We start from the raw sequence: 21016 nt of genomic DNA on the forward strand, positions 1-21016 counted from the left end.
CATGAGGGCCGCGCGCCCGGCCGCCAGCGCAGACGAGACGGAGCTCCCGGCCCGCGAGGAGGAGCGGAGGATCAATGAGGTTCCAGAATCGATTCCAGCGGTAAGAGGGATGGAGCCCCGGCTCCCCAGCCCGTGCCAGGCGCGGGCCCCAGACCCACCTCCTCCCCTGTGGGTCCGGGTTCCCCACCTGGATCCATCCCTCGGTGGATCCGCCTTGGCCGGGGACCAGCTCCCGGGGATTCCCCGCCCTGATGTCGCTGGGCGATCCCCTCCCTCCTGACCCGGGTACCCCCACCCCTTGCGATCTGCCGACCTCGGGTTTCCAGATCCCCGTTGCTCATCCGATTTAACATCCCCCCTCCCCCGGTCCCCATCCAGGCGGGGCACTTGCTTGCTCTGAGACCCAAACCCCAATCGCAGGCGCCGCCCCCGGGCCCACAGACTCTGGCTTTGGCCGGCACCCCTTTCCCCACAGCCTGCGGGGCTCCCGGTGCTGCTGCGCCCTGCAGCGAGATCTGCCATACAGCCCAGCCAGGGTGCTGGGCCTTTTCGGTGCTTTGCAAACGCCCTGGCAACGGGGAAACTGAGGCACGCTCCACCGATTGAGCTTCCCTGGCGCTGTCCGGGCCTGGAAGGTTCTCAGGCTCATTTAGCGCCCCCCGGGCGGTGCTCTTCGGGGCACTGCGAAGGGTCGAGTTAGCACCCGGGTGGTGGTAAGGTCTGCTATTGGGGCGCCCGCGGTGGAAAGGCGGAGGAGGAACCGAGGCGCGCCACCGGAAGGATGGCAGGCTGCTCCCCGACTGGGGAGCTGGGGAGCAGGCCGGCCGGCCCGCCGGGGGAGGCGCCGTGGCCTTAATCCGGGCTTTGGGTCCCTGCCACCCAGCCATGGACGGAGGCTGGCCCGCGGTTCCCAGAGGAAGCTCTGGGCTTTGCTTTTTTTCTCTCTCTCTCTCTTATTCTTCGGCGTTTAAGTGGGTGAAAGTTCACCTCCCCTGTGTTTGTGGTAATTCTCCATCTCTTTGTCTGAATCAGGCCGCTGTTCCCATTCCCAGACCTCCACCAGCCAGCAAGCTAGTGACAGGCGGGATTTGCAAGAAGGAAAGGAAGGCCTGGAATCTTCCAAGGGGTTATTGTGGAGGCTTTAGGCATGAACCTTTTCTTTGAAACATTTTAAGTGCATTTGTTTTATTTCTGATTTTCTAACCCCTCCATGCCCACTCACCCATCATGCTGATTTCATTCCACCCCCAGTCCCGGCTTTGGAAGCCAAAACATGGGAAGGAAGGGTTGTGGTGGGCTGTGCTATTGGAAGGACAATGAGTTTGAAGACTTGGATTCACTTCTGAATGTCCCTCAGGGTGTTGAATGCCTGGCACTGTTCCCCCAGTGGGAACATCATATCGGCGCTTCTAAAGGCGAAAAGGAGCCATGATGTTCTGGCGTTAGACCCTGACGTCAGGAATGAAGGCAGGGGGGCGTTTTCACGAGACTGCAACCTGGGTTTGGGCATGATTGTCGAAGCCCTGTGCATGGGGTTTGTTTGATTTGGTCTTACTTCTACATGTCTGCGCTTTTCCTGTTTGCAGAGAACAGGGGCAATATTCTGTGAAATTCCCCTTCCTTATTTGATAAAGAGTTTCCTACCCTTTGAATTCTGCTCTAGAAAGAAAAGAGCTTGTTTTACTCTTGGTCGCACAAACATTAAAACAGTGTTAAGAGACATGAAAAAAAGAAGTCCACTTCATTTAGGATTCACCTATCTCACCTGAATGAATTATTTTCTTTTTGCTGGACTCTAACCTGTCGTAGATGTAATGTGATTGTGTGGTCTGCTTTATTCATCTACAAATGAAAAGTACAATCATTTTCTGTTGATGTGGCCCAGACTTTGTCGTGTTCCCAGTGGCTGCACAATATCAATGACTATTTAACAGTTTTTTTTCTTGATGACATCTAGATATGCCCTGATTTTCTTCTTTTTTTAATTTATTGATTGTTAGAGAGAGAGAAACATTGATTTGTTTCACTTATTTATGCATTCATTGGTTGATTCTTGCATGTGCCCTGACTGGGGATCGAACCCACAACCTTGGTGTATTAGGCCAACACTCTAACCAACTGAGCTATCCGACCAGGGCTACCCTGATTCTCTTTGAACACTAAGTGGTCCCATAATTTCTTGTTTTTGTATTATAGACTAGATTGGAAAGATATTTCTCAGGGTCAATTTGAACTTAGAAATAAAGCTTGAAAGTAAAAAGTAATATAACAACAACAAAAAGTCCTGGCTTTTGTGGTCACGCATTGAAATGTTAAGAGTACTGTTCTCTTAGCATTTAAAGCCATGTTCATTTATATAGCTTTTGAGCATTCAGAGTGGTTACGGTAGATAAATTACAGAGGAACAAGAGGGTAGGGCACCCTCTCTTGGAACGCATGTGCTCCTCCTGATAGATTTATCAGGACCCCGTTGGAGAGCATTTGATCTCAGTGAACACATTTCATTTAAGCCATGGCTTGTGGCTCTGCCTACATTACAAGAAAACCTGAACACCCTGCTGGTTTGTTCATAAGGGAAACTTGGCGGTCATTGTCGCTTCGGATCAACTTGCAGCGTTCTGCCACTACTGTGGAGGAGGGCTGGGAGGACGCCTAGCCCGCCGTCCGAAGTGGGCTTTATGCACGCATGGCTTACCATAGGAAAGGTGACGGCATGAAAGATTCCACTGGGACATGGCATATTGTATCTCTTTTGCCTTATCACTTGTACATTTGAGTTCTTTCCCACACTCCCTACATTCTTCTCCCTGCCCCCCATCATTCTCTCCCTTTCACAGCATCTCTGACTGATTAGAATAACTGTTAACAGCGAGCGCCAACCTTTGCCAGGTAGTGGCTGGGTATTTGTACAGGGGGTGGGCAAAAGTAGGCTCACAATTGTGAATGACATTTTTTTTTGAGTTAGTAAAGCTATTTGTAATAATCATAACCTGTTACATGTCCTTTTCCATACAAACAACTCTAAACCCACTTCTGCTCACCCTGTATATTACTCAGCGAATCCTCAACTATAACCGTGGAAGACAAATTTTATACTCATTGACCAGAAGAAAGATGGGGTTCAAGAATAAACGGGAACTTGGCCTAGTCACACAGCTAGGGAAAGGGCAGATCCAGAGGTTCAGTTTCTTGTCCCTTTTGTCACCCATGCTGCCAGCTCACCTCGTCTGTCCCACTGCGCACCCTGCAACATGTATGGGTACAGTGGAGAGGCTTAGGACCCACAGCAGCTCCTACTGTGTCTTCTTGGTGCATCCTCATTTCTCCAGCCTTGCAACCGAAAAGCAAGGGAAAGGATGCCCCTTTCCTCAGCCCCAGCCTTGGGACCACGCAAATGGAGTATGAGGCAAAACACCTATTCTAAGGCACCAGGAAGTCTTCCAGGATTGCCTTTTTGCACATGTTCTCAGAGCATTGAATCATAGGCCTGGATAGTGTCCTTATATCTGCCTTCTCCCTTATTTAATAATTAAGTTACATGTCCCCTGCCACTGTCACCACCTCTGGCAATACGCTCATTCGTAAAGGGGAACTCATAATTGACTGTACACAAGGGTTAGCTTATGTTGCCCCATCAAGTGATGTTGAAGGAGTCCTTGGAATGTCCATGGCCTGGGCCTTTAAGAATTTTCTTTACGCGAGAGTCAGAGTTCTTTAGGCTCCAAGACGGTCTGTTTCTCTTTGTTACATACAGAACCTGCTGCGTCCCACTGAAACCAGAAACAGTGGGATATTGCTCTGTTAAGATAAAACAGTTCGGCTGCAATGTCTCTCTGTTCGTTCATTCAGCACCTATTCATTAAGCTCCAGCAATAAACTGGGCCTTGTGCTCGGGATTGGAAGTGAAATGCTGGACAAGATGGCCTTTATGGAATTCACATTGTAGTGGGGAAAGATGAAATAACAACCACATTTTAAAAATCTTACTAAATGTGATGAGGGCTCTGGTGTGTGTGGGGGGTCGGGGCTGAAGTGATATTAGTAATAGTAATATGTTAATCCTCACCTGAGGATATTTTTTTTCCATTGATTTTTGAAAATATATATTTTTACTGATTTCAGAGAGGAAGGGAGAGGGAGAGATAAACATCAATGATGAGAGAGTATCATTGGTTGGCTGCCTCCTGCATGCCCCACAGTGAGGATCGTGCCTACCACTCGGGCGTGTGCCTTGACCAGGAATCAAACTGTGACCTCCTGGTTCATAGGTCGACACTCAACCACTGAGTCATGCCAGCTGGGCCCCATTTTTAGGGATATTTTTAGAGAGAGTGGAAGGGAGGGAGAGAGACAGAGACACATGGATTGATTGTTCAGTGTGTGGGAGTTGATTGGCATTTTACATCATTTGGGTCTTGGGAGTGATTTCTTAAGCAGGCTAGATTGTGCCCTGGCAGATCAGGGAGAAGTGGGAAAATGGCGTTGTACATTTCCCATCTAAACAATGGTGCTCTCTGTGCCACTGCGCCAGACAGTGATCTGCCCTTTGCACAGTTTCTCCGACCTGTGCCCCTTGCCCAATTTGGGCTCTGTCCGTAACAGAGCCTACCTGAAGTCACATGGGTGGGATATTTTTCTCCACAACTCCTGAGTTTATTTTTAACCGGAGTGATCCCAGGTGGGCAGGGACTGAGCTGTGACAAGCACGGCCACCCAGCTTCTTGGCTTTTAGCAGAAAAATGTGGAAGTCTACCCCGGTTGCTGTGTAATGGTCTGGCTATTTTTAGATTGGGCTGCCAGAGATATAAATTGCTATTTTAGTCTGCAGCTATGGTGGGGCTACTGGTGGGTGGGCAAACCCTACTTACTGCGCCCTCCACAGAGCACTCCCGATTTTACTCTCGCCTCTGCATCCATCCTGGAGCCTTGCCCTTGACCCTTTACAGTTCCTCCCAGGGCGTGGGGCTTCTAGCTCTGTTGTTATGTCTCAGGGAAATGATGTGGCAGATCCTTGAATGCTGGGGACACTGAGAAAGTGTTCATCCCAAGAGTGTCATTATTTTCCTTTTTACAAATAAGAGCTGGATAGCAACACTCCCGTCCCTCAGGAAATTAGTAAAATTATTTAAAGGATCATCAGGGGAGAGAAGATTTATTTATGTGTGAGCATAGCTCGGATCCATTCTGAAGCTGCTAACTGCATGTTTCTCTTACGCGGTTTCCAAGCCATCTGGTGAATTCCATTCGATGGGTATGTATTTACACCCATGGTAGGTAGCTAACCCGTTGGAGGGCCTTCACGCTCCCAAATTCATTCCCCCGAGGATTTTCCCTTTGTGGGGTCACTAGGGACTGCCATTGTATCTTCGTTTAGTTGCTGCAAGGACAATGGCCCCTCTTAATTCAGGGAGAAAGTGCCAGTCTTTTCTTCATAAACAGGACACTGTTTGGAACAGCTTGACCATGCGTTTTAGCCTGTTTTTGGCCACCTGGCTCTGCCCTCTGGCTCAGCCAGGTACCATTCTTCGTGTGTTCAGTAATAAGATGTGACTAGTCAGAGCGCCTAGTGGCAAACAACCAAGTCCACCCCCCCCCTCCCCGCAAACTAGCTCAAGCAGAAGGTAGTTTATTGTGCACAGCCTGCCGGGTGCGGGGCCCGAGACCCGGAGGCTGCCGGGCTCTTCGAAGGTAGTTTATTGTGCACAGCCTGCCGGTGCTTTGCAGGCCCCGAGCACAGGAACGCAGCGGGGCCCGAGACCCGGAGGCTGCCGGGCTCTTGGACCTCCATTTGCTTCTCCGCATCTCGTTCAGCCAGCTGCTTTATCTTCCTGAGTTTACATCTCCCTTTCCCAGGGGACAGACAGACTAAACCAGAACCCCCTGGCCATGGGTGTGGGTGGGGCTTGGGGGACCCTCCCCTACACAGTGAAATGGAAGAATGCCGCCGCGGTCATGCTTGTCACTGCCTGCGTACTTGCCACAGAGTTGGCCCCGAGGGAAGTATGGGACATGGGTCTGTGTGGCACAGATTTTGATACTTAGGTACATACATTTGTGTGTATATTTGAATTTTAGAGCCAGGGTTTCCGCTACGAGTCATGCATTTGGATTTTGAAGCAAACTCCTTTAATTCAGGAAGGGTGGGGGTGAAGATGTACCTCTTGTTTAGGTGACCCAGAGGCAACCGGGTGTCATTTATTTATTATCTGCTGCCGGGACAGATAATGCCATGGAGAGGAACTAGTGGGACAGGCCGGCTGATCATGGGATGTAGGGTTTAAAGATCTACGTGTATAAAGCTTTCTAAATTTTGAGAGCAAAAATAGAAACCTTTCAAATGCATCGTGTCCCTTTTCATTTAGTGGCCATTACTGGACTTTGTAAAGTTTAGAGAAATCCCTTTGGTTTGCTTTCTGTTAACGGTTAAGGTTTGGTTGTGCCTTTGGGGGGGGGGGGGCGGTGAGAGGTACCAGTTGAAGGGAGTGGATATGGTTTCTGTTTGCTTTGGGTTGGTAGGTTTTTCTTTTGAATGACCTGAAAGAATAAACTTGGCCATTTGCTTTAGGATCATTGCTGCGGGCTCAGTGTACACCTGCTTTGTGGCTTCGGTTCTGTTCCCGTGACTAGGTGTTTCCAGCAGCCGCCTCTTTGTTTAGAATAGAATACACAACCATTGGCAGGCTACCCGCTGTTTTTCACATGCTTTGAGCTGCTCTCACATGATGTCTTTCTGTTTCTACAGGTTCATGAACCACCGGGCCCCAGCCAATGGCCGCTACAAACCAACTTGTTATGAACATGCTGCTAACTGTTACACACATGCAGTGAGTATCCGTTTTCTGCCTTTTCATCCTCCCAAAAGGCTTTGCAGGGAGGCGGGGGCAGTTCTCTCTAGTACCTTCCACCCCATTAGTTGGATTTACCCATCCCTGTGACCTTATCTACCAGAGTATCCGTGCTGGGTCCTGTCACCAGAAACTGTGAGCATGTCCAGTGCTCTGACCTACAACCTCCGCTGTCCATCCTGGACTCGCTTCCTCTGAGAATCAGGTCTTTAAAAAGAAGAATAGTAAGCACCCTAGTCATAGGAAAACCAGAGAAAACAATTTGTGAAGACTGTCGCCCTGGAATGAAATGATCGCCTTTTCAGGATAGTCAGCCGCGTTCATTTGGCAAGGACCTTTATCATTTGGTTGATGAAGGTGCTTTTTATTTCTAAATGATCCCCTGAAACTGGTAGCCACACCTTCCCTGTTACCACAGCGGCTATGCTCCTCAGTACAAATGATATTTCTTTAAAAAAACAATATATATATATACATACACATACACACACACACACACATACACATATATATATATATGATTGATTTTTAGAGAGAAGGGAAGGGAGAGGGAGAGAGAAACATCGATATGAGAGTGGAACATTGATTGGCTGCCTCCTGCATGCCCCTTATTGGGGACCAAGCCTGCATCTTCGGGCATGTGCCCCAACCAGAAATTGAACCAGCAACCTTATGGTGCACTGCATGACACCCAACCAACTGAGCCACACTGGCCAGGGCACAGATGTTATTTCTTATTGAAGAAAGAGCTAATTTGATCTCTAAATTCTTAATTTTTTTTTCTTTCTCATAAAAGCAAAACATGCTCAGTATAAGAAACTTAGAAAACACTGAAAAATGTAGAAGGAAAATAAAACTACCCAGAAATAAATGAATGCATTGGTGCATTTCTTCCTTTTAGGTGTAGTGTTTGTGACTATGTATGCATTTTCATAGTTTTTCTATTAATGGCCTAACATTGGCCTTTTTCTTGTGTCACTATACATTTCCCCTTTTCTGTGGTTTCATTATTCCCATTGAAAGTCACGTTTAGTGAGGCTTTAGAGGAAAAATGGTGTTTAGTCTGAAGACAAGCAATAGAAAAGGAGACCAATTTAGTCCTTTGGTGAAGAGTGTAATTTATTTCATGCAGTGTTAGTACAATATGTAGGCGACATACATGTGCCATTAGATTAAAATTTGTTTGAAGTCAAGTTGTGTATAATTCCTTGGTTCTGAATAGCAGTACCTGTTTCCAGTACAACTGACTACTTCATCCAGCTCTCCTTCCAATTACCCAAGAAAGGCAAGTATTTGTTCTAAAGCGACCTTTCTAAAATTACCCTGGTATGTTCTGAGTGGTAGCGGCTCTCTATGGAGCATGCCCGTGGCTTTCTCCCACTCCTGTCCCCCCGGCGCGTTTCCTCGCCTCTTTCCTTCTCAGCTCCAAGGGCCCTTCTTTTGCCTCTGTAACTTATTTCCTGGGCCCATTTCTTCTAAATAAACTTTCCCTTATTAAAAAAAAAGTTATCCCTGGTAATCCTGCGTATTTGTAACACGGTCTCAGTTCGGTCAGAGCCGGGATATTCACTTTGCTGTGCCCTTCCCTCAGTTCCTCATTGTCCCGGCCATCGTGGGCAGCGCCCTCCTCCATCGGCTGTCTGACGACTGCTGGGAGAAGATAACAGCATGGATCTATGGCATGGGCCTCTGTGCCCTCTTCATCGTCTCCACAGTATTTCACATGGTGTCATGGAAAAAGAGCCACCTAAGGTACAGTGGATTGCTCGCTACTTCAGAAGGTCGGAATAGTTGATGCAGGTCAGCCTCCCATAGGCATGTGTACGCCAGATGCAGCAAGCGAGCAGACATTCTCCTGCCTTGCAGACTTTACTATTATTGTTTTAACAAATATATTTTTATTGATTTCAGAGAGGAAGGGAGAGGGAGAGAGAGAGACAGAAACATCAATGATGAGAGAACCACTGATTGGCTGCCTCCTGCACTCCCACTACTGGGGATTGAGCTCGCAACCCGGGCATGTGCCCTTGACAGGACTCAAACCCAGGACCCTTCAGTCCACAGGCCGACGCTCTATCCAGTGAGCCAAACTGGCTAGGGCCTGCCTTGCAGACTCTAATGCTATCCCATTAGTTAGGAAGCTTCCTACGGATTGGGCAGGTTTGAGGACCCTCATGTATCTAGCAGCGCAGGCCTTTGTTCAGAAACCAACAAATGGCACTGCTTCCCCAGGGTGAATAGCTAAAATCCCGAGACCTATGTGCCAATGCGGTAAGCACACTCTAAGGCATTGCAGGGCGCTGCAACCGGGGGGCAGTGACCGCGTGCACTGAATTGGGGGGCAGCGGCTGGCTGTGAGCCCCAGCCCTGCCAGGTTAGCCTTGCGGATGTCACCTTGCAGATGTCACGGAGCCCCCGTCTCTCCGTCACTAAAGTGAAGGTGACATGCCTTCCTCGCCGGGTTATTGTGACAGCTGAATGAGATAATGCATGTGGAAGTGATTTGAAAATTACAAAAGACTCTGGGACTGTGAGATGCGAGGAGGTACACGGCAGCTTGGGGTCACTGTCCTGCAGAGTTCTGCTTCTGAATTAGGTCCTGTGTACGTGTGGGCTTCAGACAAAATTCCCGTGTTTTGCAACTATTAGCTGCCAGACACTTTTCAAAAATACTCTGGCCCCGAGCCTCCCAATGAGATGGACGTGGGAGCATTCCCCCTCTGAGCGAAGGACTGATTTGGGGAGACACAAAGGGAGCGGCACAGCATCTAGTTGCTTATGAAATAGATTCTGCACAACCCAACGGGCAAAATTTCTTCTCCAAAAAAGGAGAATTCAGAGCAGACTTAGAGTAACTTAAAATAATATCAGAACATATCTTTTTGTTTTACAGAATGTCCAAAAATATCTCCAACTGTTCTAACAATCCAATATTAAAAAGACATGCTTTCTTTAAGAGCAGGACCGGGGTTGATGATACATTATTGGTTCCCTCGCCTGTGGAATCATAGAAGTCCTAGAGTTTTACAGCTGGGTGGGTCCTGAGGGATCATCTAGTCCAAACCCGCTAATGTTCACCTGGAGAAACTGAGGCTCAGAGATGTGGCCTGACTTGCTGGAGTCAGCAATCCCTGCAGAATCTGATCATCCCAGGCTTCTGACTCCCAGTCCCCAGGTGCTCTTCCCCCCATCCTTCACAATATTGCTGGCAGGATGCAGTCTGCTGCCTTGCCTGGAAGGTGACAGCTCCCCGGGCTTAAAAATCAAACCACAGCACCGAATCCCAAGGGAGCCGTAGACACGCGCGCACGAGGCATCCTCAGCACCTGAGCTGGCTGCTCAGGACACACCGTCACGGAGCCAGAGGCCAGAGCACTTCATTATCTTCTTGGCAAGCCCCACGCTTGTGGTTGCCTCAGCTGACTTGGCTCTGATGTCTAGATTTCTAAATCAATAAAGAGTTGTAGATGCCATACGTCAGTAGGCAGGGCCTCCCTGCCAGGGGCTGGAGAGGAAGGTGCAACAGAAACCAGATTCTCTTGAACCGCAAAATAGCACTGCCAGAATTGTCTCCCACGTGGGCATTTCTGCTCTGCCTTGATTTTTTTAAAATATCCAAGTGAAATCTTAGTTTAAGTAAAAGAGGGAAGGGAATTATCATTCATTGAGTACCTACTATGTGCTGTGCTAAACATATGGCTATATAACGTCATTTAATGCTCACGCAGACTCGATAGAGATGCTATTACTTCTGTCTTACATGTGAGGAGAGTGAGGGGTCAGAGGGGTGGGGGAGGATCTTGAATAAAATTTCAGGTCTGACTTTACCTGCTGTGATGGTGCATAACAATTCTAGAGCAGCGATTTTCAACCTTTTTTTTTTCATCTCACGGCACACATAAACTAATTACTGAAATTCTGTGGCACACCAAAGAACATATTTTTTGCCAATCGGACAAAAAGTAAGTATAGTTTTGATTCATTCACACCAGACAGCTATTGTTGCGTTGGCTGTTGTCATTTTTTTATTTGACAATCTAAGGGAAAAGAGGTCAGTGCTCCTGACTAAATAGTCAGGTGTTGCCCGTTTTAAAAATTCTGGTAGCGCCCTAGTTGAAAATCGCTGATTTAGAAAGCAAAATTAGAAAGGCCAAACCTGGCTAGGAATCACAGTCATCCAAGGAGTTAAAAAAAAAACCCAAAACATAAAAACCCCTCTACACAACCCCCAGCTTCTAGCCCTTTAAAATTAGGATCTTCTGGACTGGAGTGAGAACGCATACTTCCAGTCTGCATATCTTCTGGGAACTGTCTAACTTGTTTTTCTCTCCCATTAGGACAGTGGAGCAGTGTTTCCACATGTGTGATAGAATGGTTATCTATTTCTTCATTGCTGCGTCTTATGCGCCATGGTAAGATACAGTCTTTCTATTTTTGAAGAATTGTGTTTTTATAATAGAATTGCCCTGACCTTTCTCCCCTTCCTCCTGTCCCTATGTCGGGCCCCATGCATATACCCAACCCTTCTCCCCCCGACACACATACATACGAGCGTTATTTTTCCATCTTGACCTACTTGGGTCAGATTGCAGATTTTAAGGGGAGAAAGTGGCTGCTGTTCAGAATATATGTCTGGCATTGGATCATTAAAGAGAAGCGTTGTGAACTTGGGTTTAAGTAGCACCCTCACTTCTGAAATCCATTTCGTTTGGCTTCTCTATTCTTTTATACCTCTACTGCTGTTCAGAATACTTAGACATCTAATTAAGTGGAAATGCTATAAATATGTATGAGGAAAACAAGTTCAGTTTTGAAATGTATACTGTTTGTCTTCAGTACTTCACAGCACAGTAACTACTGTATATAGAATGCATTTCTTTAGATGTATGAGTAAGAGAGCTAGCTAAATGTATTCGCTATTTAAAATATCTGGTACTCTGATCAACTTCCTTGATCTTCCTGCCCTTTTGGTATTGAGGTCAGATAGAATCTTTTGTTGCTTTGAAAACTGTAATTAAAGAAACATTCGTTTTCCCTGTCAAGACGTGGTCCAGTTTTAAACACTCAGAAATTTACATCATGCCACCGACTACGGCAGTCATTAGAAACAGCCGGCCTCTAACTCTGGCTCATGCAGCATCCATCATGCAAGAGAAACCTAAGTATCTACTGGAGTAAAAAGGAAGTGCTCTCTCTCTCTCCAGCACCTGTTACTAAATTACAGGTCTGCCTTATATTGGAGAGAGAACCCTTAAAGGCTTTTGTGAAGTGCACATCAATTTAACGTAAGTCCCTGACAATTTTAAATGTAGGCTGAGGAATCACATCTTTACAGTAAACAGTTGTTCACATGTCATCTTTTATACATGGGTGATACTTTTTCCATTTGGTATTAATTTTACAGTACTAGCCAATCAGAACAATGTTGGTTTTTCCCCCCTCTCATATCCTTAATAGGAAATTAGTACAAATGTATTTGCAGCATTTTAACATTCAGGCCTCACAAAAGCCCACGGCACAATTCTAATAAATGCCTTCTATAATATATGTCGGGGAAATTCTTCTCATGTTCTCTCTTGGAAGAGAGGGTGATAGTGGAGACGCCAGGTCTGTGTGTTAGGTATCTGCTGCGGTTATGTGATCCCCGGTCAGGATTTTGTTCAGGGTTCCTGTTAAGCTTTGTAAGTAATCTGCTCTCAAATACATCGTCAGAACAGGAAGGCAAGCAGAATTCACAGCAGCCTGCCTTATGAGGGCCTCCCAGGTGTGCTGGGACACCCACGTATCTCCTTTTAGTAACTTCTGTTTCTAAAGCACGTTGGAAGTAATTCTGAGTCTTAAAGGTCAGCCGACAATTTTATCTTTGAGTGATTCATGTTCCCAACTTCCCCAAACTCCTCCTTGGCTGTTGAGTGCCTCTCCTTCCTGGTCTTATCCCTGAACTCGCTTTCCCGCCTGTAAGACTGGAGGACAATATGGGTTCTGCAAGTTCCCTTCATTTATCACCTCTGTTCTTTGTTGTCATTTTACATTTTTAGGTTAAATCTCCGTGAACTTGGACCCCTGGCATCTCATATGCGTTGGTTTATCTGGCTCATGGCAGCTGGAGGAACCATTTATGTATTTCTCTACCATGAAAAGTAAGAGAAAATAATTTACATTTGATTATTTTAAAAGTAACCGCCTAAGTTTTATCTCCACCACAATTTGCTCTCTCTGCACATCGAAATAGTAGAAATACATAAAGAGTAAATATCTTGTTTTAAACAAATCTTCCGAACCATGTTTGGCATTCATCATCGGTGGGCAGATTGCTGCGAGAAGAAATGAGTGGCCAGGCTGGCCAGGGGTAGGTGAGGGACAAGCTGACGGCCACTGAGACTCGGTGGGACCTCATTTCACATGCTCAGGAAGACAGGCCTCATGAGCAGACCAGCCTTATCCCCCGTGACTTATAGTCAGCACGGGAGAAAAAGAACTACTTTTCAAGGTTCCTATGAAGATGGAAGATAACAGATATTAAGTGCCCAGCACAGCACTTACCTAGATAGGAACCTAGATTCCCTGAGAAGTGGGGGTTTGGAAGGGCATCTAAACCCTTTATATCCTAACCATGGGGCATATGTTATTAATTCATTATTTGTAGGCATAGTCCTAAGTGTTAAGCAATATAAAAAGGAGAGTTGATTGAAATTTAGCACCTGCACTCTAGAGAAGACCTCAAAGTCATCTATTCCAGCTTCATGCTTAAAAAACAAGAACATTTAGGACATGCATCTAATTAGTGACTCGTCTGCAACTGGGGCCCCAGTGTCCTAGTTCCCAGGCCACAGCTCTTTTCATTATTGCATATGCCCGAATTTGGGAAGCTCACAACTAAGAAATCATTGTCATTGGACACAGTTTATTAAATTCTTTATCTATTGTGGTTGGTAGAATGGTTCTCAGAGTTTAGCATAATTTCTGTTTACCACAAAGCATTATTTTCCCTTTTCAGAAGACAATGGCTAGCTTCTCTCCAACTCTGAAATTCACATAAATGCATTGTCCCCCAGAATTAGCAATTCTGAGTGGTATTATGCAGTATATATAAATCCAAGGAAACAGTTTGCTTCTTGGACTCAAATCCCTAATTTATATTCTTTTTTTTAATGTATATTTGGTCTCCAGAGATGCTGTATATTTTTAAATATGTTTTTATTGATTTCAGAGAGGAAGGAAGAAGGAGAGAGATAAAACATCAATGATGAGAGAGAATCATTAATCGGCTGCCTCTTGCACGCCCCCTACTGGGGATTGAGCCTGCAGCTTGGGCATGTGCCCTTGGCTGGAATTGAACCCAGGACCCTTCAGTCCGCACACCGACAATCTATTTACTGAGCCAAACCGGCTAGGGCACCTAATTTATGTTCTTAATAAAATAGGAAGTAAAGTAAGACAACTATCTTTTCTCCTATCCAGACTTCCTAATGTAGACCATACCTGCAAACCCCTCTTCCCCAGTTCCCTGATAGGGTTCCTTCGCGGTGGACTTGGAGTAGAAAACACTGAGAATGAGAGGCGAGTCTCACTTAGCCATTCGGGTTGGCAGGTGTTGGGGAGTACCTTCCCTGGTGCCAGGCACTGTTCTAGGCCCTGCAACCCAAACATACATAAATGTGGCCCCTGCCTTTGAGGAGCTTCCGGTCTAGTTTGATTAGGCAGCTATGTAAGTGCAGTTTCAATACAATTTCTGACATTCCAGACCTTCGGTAGCCTGATGGGATGATGAGCCTTACAAATTGGAATTCTGGTGTGAAGATGCAAAATGACGAGACACAAATACACGCCCTTTGTTTCTTAGGGCTACTCTCCCTTTGCCACTGGTAGAAACCAGCCCAAGCTGCATCTCTGCCCATCTGCCTCATTTGTTTCTTAGAGCAATGGGTGGCAGTGGCACTGCGGGCAGGCCCTCTGGACCTGGGAGGGAACGGGCATGGTGGGTTGGATCCAACAGTAACTGTTCCGGCGGAAAGCGTTTTCCAGGGGGCATGTGGCGGCTGAGGCCTAGTCAGTCCTATAGGAAATGCTAGGTCACTGCTACTCAATCAGGAAGTTTCAGTGAGAGGCCTACTGGTCTCCTACGGGGGAAATACATTTTATTCGATTACTTGAGGTTACTGGTTTTTTGAAAGAAAAAACTGATATGGAAATGGTTTAAGTGTTGTAGGAATAGACGCATTAAATGAACTGCATTCCATCTTGCAGGTATAAGTTGGTTGAACTCCTTTTCTATCTCACAATGGGCTTCTCTCCAGCCTTGGTGGTGACATCAATGGTAAGAAATGGCTTCATAATTTTAGTTATTTCACCTTATTTCCTTTTAACTCACTAGGACTCTTTACATGTCCATAGATAAGATATGCAGCTTTTTTTTCTGACATTATGATATGTTCATTAACTAGAGATTCAAACAAAAAAATATATATAAATTGCAAAGTGCCAGGAACTTGTCCTGGCTACTGTCTATATCGTTTGGGGAAGTTGTACATTTAGGTGTGTTTGTTTCCCTGTGGTAACCTTCTGTGTTTGTTTCTTTTGGGTAACCTTTCTGTTCTCCCACCCTCACTCCCACTCTTCTCTTCACCCCACTCAGGTGTGAGATTATGTGAAAGTGGGTATTTCTGCTTGAATTACTTAGTGTCTCAACCTGAAATATATGGAAGAGGGTACCTTCTGAAGTTCCTTACATGAAGAAAATATAAATTACTGATTTCTTAAATCTTAAGAATTGGAAGGACCTTAAAAGGTCGTTTGGTTCATTTTGAACTTCCTTTCAAACCAAATTACCACTGAGAAACCTATGTGTAGCTGTCAACTTGAAACAAACACATGTGATCACACCCTCCCAATCCCTACAACCTCCCGATCCCATCCAGCTGGTTACTGTGCCTGTAGCTTCTGCGCCCCAGTGTCCTACCCTCTACATTTCTGCACTAGGCTCTGTGTTAACTGAGGAAGTCACAATGAGTTCGTTTGAATTCTCTTCTCAGCCTGTCATGGTCAGAATTGTACCTATAATTTCACTCCTGAGCTCACAGGCACAATTTTTTTCTTAATTTTTAGGGAGAGAGAGAGGAAGGAAGAGAGGGTGAGGGAATTGAAAAGGGAGGGAGGGAGAGACAGAGAGAAACATCAATTTGTTGTTCTTATTGGTGTGTGCTCTGTGTTAACTGAGGAAGTCACAATGAGTTCGTTTGAATTCTCTTCTCAGCCTGTCATGGTCAGAATTGTACCTATAATTTCACTCCTGAGCTCACAGGCACAATTTTTTCTTAATTTTTAGGGAGAGCGAGAGGAAGGAAGAGAGAGTGAGGGAAATGAAAAGGGAGGGAAGGAGGGAGAGACAGAGAGAGAAACATCAATTTGTTGTTCCACTTAATTATGCATTCACTAGAGGCCTGGTGCATGACATTCGTGCCCTCGGCGGGGGCGGGGTTGGGGGAGTCCCTGTGCCCTCTCACAGTCCAGGAGTCCTCGGGGGATGTCCGATTGGTTGTTTCTTGTATGTGTCCTGACCAAGATGAAACCCACAACCTTAGCATTGAAACAACACTCTAACCAACTGACCTACCTGGCTAGGGCCAGGCACATTATAGCAATGTAGTTTTACTGTACATAGTTCTGGTCACAAAAATACCTGATAATGGTTTAGGAATTAGTTATAGGTTTGCTATGTTTTTTTGTTTGGGTTTTTTTCCCCAGAGAATATGTTTTAAGAGAATATAACAAAATATGCTCTTTGAGATAGGAGGTATATGATGGCTTTAATAATTCCCTAGCGCCAAGAATGCACATAATTTAGTTGCTAAAGGCAACAGGGACTATCGAGGGGAGGGAGGTGAAGGACTGAAATGAGAATATCTGTCTTGAAGGTCCTAGAGTTAGAGGGCGATTGAGGACACCCAAACAATATAATAAGCAAGGTCTATGTAGATAGGTCATCAACCACCAGAGAAGTAAATTCCCCCTGGGTATCATCAGAGCAGGTTTATCCAGTATTTTTATCAGCCTCAATCTTTAATTGGCATTTTTACAAGTGGTAATGTTACAATCAAACAGGATAATCCTCACGCTTGCCCCCACAGAACTTAGAATCAAGCGTGACATGTGTACACACTGTATTATAGAATTGTACACTTGAGACCTATGTCATTTTGTTAACCCATGTCACCCCCCAAAATTTAATTTTATTTAAAAAGTTGTAGTTTTCTACAGCATGACATTCCCAAGATTCATATACTTTATTACTTCGTGATTGGTTTTTCTTTTATTCTCTTTTTGTTTTCTTTATTTCTATGTGTTTTCAGGTTAAAGATAAGGAGCTTATAGTAAAACTAGAGGCCTGATGCATGAAATTCATGCAAGAGTAAGCCTTCCTTCCCCCAGCTCCCGGCACCAGCTTCCCTCTGGCACCGGAACCTGGACTTCCCTCCAGCTGCCAGCAGGCACCCGGGACCCAGGCTTCCCTCGCAGCCCCAGCTTCCTTCGTCCAGAAGGTTGTCTGGAAGGATGATTGGAAGGATGTCCAGTCTAATTAGCATATTGTGCTTTATTATTATAGATATTCTGGAAGTAATAAACTGGGATATAAAGTGCTACCTCTAATAAAATGTTTATTTTGAGAGGACATTTAGCAAAGCCTGGTTCTTAGGGCATGGCCATCGGGTGCTGCCATTGCGTTGGCCTGGCCCGTGAGCCCGTTCAAGTAGGCGGCTGCATTAGAACTTGCCTGTGCTCCCTGCTCAGCTGGCCACAGGACCTGCTGCAAGGCTTAAAGGCCACAGCTGTCAGCGCCCAGGCCTCGGCCACCCACATGCCCGCCCCCTTCCAAGGCCTTGCCACCATCCGGTGAGGTTTCCACCAACCCTGCAGGACCCAAGACCTATCTGTTCCTGGTCCCCGGGAATCCAGGGGATTGAGCTGTTTTGTCAACTTCCTAAGCCTGGCTCTGTTCTCTTCTCATTCATACAACCCAGTTTAATCCTGAAGCTGGGCCTAAATCTTTGAAAACCAAGAGCAGCCTAAAGTTTCTCCTTTTTGTGCTAAATCATACATGTGTGTTTACTTCCCGCTAAGCTAGGAAGCACCACGCTCAAAGACAAGAAGGCCTGGCCCCCTCTAGGTTAGACAGTGTGTGGTACTATACGATCCCCCACCTCTGAGATCACTTCTAGTTATGACTTTCCTGGGTCAGCCATAAGGAAGTCGTAAACTCAGACAGGCAGGGAAAATCTCAGGAAAGCAATCAGTGTAGAGCAGGGCTTGAGGACAACAGGAAGTGAAAACTCAGGAAGTGAGACCGTAGGTTACAAATGGAATGGCATGGGCGCCTTAGTAGGAAGAAAGCTTTTAAAGGGGAAGATGAAAGCCAAGGATTGTTCTATATTAAAATGAACTGCCGTGCCCTAGCCGGTGTGGCTCAGTTGGTTTGGCAGCGTCCTGTAAACCGAAAGGTTGCCGGTTCAATTCCGTCAAGGGCACATGCCTGGGTTGTGGGCTCGATCCCCAGTGGGGCGGCATGCAGGAGGCAATGTTTCACATCGATGGTTTGCTCTCTCCCTCTCCCTTCTTTCTCTAAAAATCAATAACAACTTTAATAAATAAAATGAACTGCCATGTCTGGATGCGGTTACCGTCTGCAGAATGTGCTGCTCTGCACTAGGGGACCCCTGACCTGACTGCTGGGTTGGGTCAAGGCGTGTCGCCCAAAGGGTGATCCAGGTCGATGTTGAGAGACTCGATTTACAGACCAGGACGCTGCCTGTGCAGAGATACTTCATTGTCTAGATTAGAATCAGGAGGCAGAGCGGGGGCTGCAGTGACCCTCTGTGGCCTGTCACCTCCGTAACATCCACACTTTCCCTCTGCTTCCTCTGCCCACAGAACAACACGGAGGGGCTTCACGAGCTCGCCTGCGGGGGCCTGATTTACTGCCTGGGCGTGGTCTTCTTCAAGAGCGATGGCATCATCCCGTTCGCCCATGCCATCTGGCACCTGTTTGTGGCCACGGCCGCCGCCGTGCACTACTACGCCATCTGGAAGTATCTCTACCGGAGCCCCACAGACTTCGTGCGCCATTTATGACTGGCCTGCACCAGGTGTCCGCACCAGTATTATTTCAGCCATGGCACTCGGGAGGCGGGCAAGAGCTGCCTACTGCACAGGAGGAGGAGAAAGACAACTGTACTGACTTTCTTTATATAGTCTGACTGTAATTACTGTGAAAGTATCAATGCTGTGTTCTGGAATGTTCCAGGACGAATCCGTTAAGGTAGTGAACTAATTATTCATTCCATTCCACTGTCATGCAGGACTCTGGATAGACTTGGCCAACTGATGTTTACAAACCAGAATTTTGTATTTCGATTTTACAGACTTTACTACATGGGTTTTCTAAATCACTAGGTCGGGTTGTGGAAGTCAGTGCAACAGCAAAGCTTCCTTTTGAAGAGAAACTCGTTTCTATCACTTTCCCATCAGCCGTGGAAAGAATCATGGGCAGAACTTACACTGCTTTCACCGTGTTTTATCCTGACACAACATGGTTCTTTTTTAAACAGTAACTTCGTTTTTTTGTACATTAAAAAAAAAGAAAGCAAAAGTTCCATGGACACGCATCTCTGCGGGTCCCCGCCCATGTGCATTCTGGCAGCAAGCCGTCCACATTCCACAGGTGAACCCACATTGTGCCTCTTCGGGTGGTTTCACGGGGCCTGAGAAATTGCCAATTTTTAAAAACCGCAGTTTTCCAGGCGTTTTCTGCCAATGCCTGACTCCGTGTTCGGGCTGCTTTGGGCCATGGCCTTGACTGGTTTACTAATGAAGGAGAAGTATTTTGATATCCATTAACTTTTTCAAAAGAGGCACCTTTTTCTCTGCGCCTTCGCCCTGTTCCCTTCAGGGTGCTCCTCAGCCTGTGCTCTGGTGTCGGTGGTTGGCCATCTGCTGAAACTCCCGTCAGGCATTACCGTCCACAGTGGTGTTGCCTCTATGGTGCCCGACAGTGTCGTCATTGTCACCTAGCTCTATGTTATCAGTTTGATGCTCATTTTTAAACTGTGGAATTAGAGGCATTAATTCACATTTCTACCCTTCTTCTATATCTCCCCGTACACTTGTTTCCTTTTCAGGTAGAAAGTATTCAAAGCATGGGTCTGTAGTCCATGGGTTATATCCTGGCTGAGTGGAGTGGTATTTAAAATATTACCTTTGGTTTTCCCTCAGTGTCTTATATTAAGATTAACACATTAGCTGCTTCGTTGATTAATCCCCTTTTGGTGTTTTAATGAATGGGACAGCCTTGCCTTTAGATCAGGTGCCGACAGTGACTGCCTCCGAGTAACGGTCTGACCAATGGAACTGTTGGTTGGATGATACATTTAGGCTTGTATTGAATTTTTGTACTGACACGGCTTTCAAAGAGAGTTTATTTTGTGTGTGTGTGTGTGTGTGTGTGTGTGTTAAGAATTCTCTGATTTCGGTGAATTATATGGGGAGGAGGGACAGAAGAACTGATATCTGCTGGTGACTCTTACATAGGCGAGGTCCTCCGTCCTCACCCCACCTGCATGAATCTCAACATCCAGATTGCCTGCTGTTTTATTGTGTATATTTTACTTTTAATATATTAACTTCTGTGGATTCATTTAAAGTTTGCCCAACTGTAACACTGACAAAACCACTAAGATGTATGTAAAAACATGTGCTGTAGACAGAATAAAATTGTTACTTGGATTTGTTCCACCGTGTCTAAGCTAGATGACTGAACATGAGCATGCATTTTTGAGAGCCTGAGCTTGTCTGGGTTTGTAATCCATGTATCAGCCTTTTTCTGAAAAGTCATGGTGGGAAGGAAAACAAATGTGCCCTGTCATCTAGAACTTTCTAGTCCACTTTCTACTAATTGGAATGCCAGAGCCAGCTCCAACGTTAATCAACACACATTTCCAGTTTAATATACAGTAGTCAGGACCCAAGGGTGTCAGTTTTATAAACGATGGACCTTTCTCAAGAACGGCCTTTTGGCTTAGCTCATATAATCCGCCGTAGGGCTGAGGTTACAGGCTTTCGAATTACCAACCGGACGTGCATTGTACCGCAGGCCCGACAGCTCAGAGTTAGACGTCACT

At 46.1% G+C, this 21016-nt stretch overlaps 1 protein-coding gene across 2 annotated transcripts; it reads left to right on the forward strand.

Moving 5' to 3' along the window:
- The first annotated feature begins 6 nt into the window (after positions 1 to 6).
- On the forward strand, positions 7 to 20627 carry MMD (monocyte to macrophage differentiation-associated). Of its 2 annotated transcripts, none has more exons than XM_006753162.2 (7): positions 7 to 100; positions 6743 to 6824; positions 8437 to 8597; positions 11183 to 11257; positions 12884 to 12985; positions 15093 to 15162; positions 18771 to 20627. In XM_006753162.2, the coding sequence occupies exons 1-7, from the start codon at positions 75 to 77 to the stop codon at positions 18969 to 18971; spliced, it is 717 nt and encodes a 238-aa protein (XP_006753225.1). In that variant the 5' UTR covers positions 7 to 74; the 3' UTR covers positions 18972 to 20627. The 2 variants fall into 2 exon arrangements, with proteins under 2 accessions (XP_006753225.1, XP_015416268.1); XM_015560782.1 differs by lacking the exon at positions 18771 to 20627 and adding an exon at positions 17195 to 17282.
- Positions 20628 to 21016: the final 389 nt, after the last annotated feature.

This window comes from Myotis davidii, unplaced genomic scaffold, assembly GCF_000327345.1.
Source record: "Myotis davidii unplaced genomic scaffold, ASM32734v1 scaffold771, whole genome shotgun sequence".
NCBI classification, from domain to species: Eukaryota; Metazoa; Chordata; class Mammalia; order Chiroptera; family Vespertilionidae; genus Myotis; species Myotis davidii.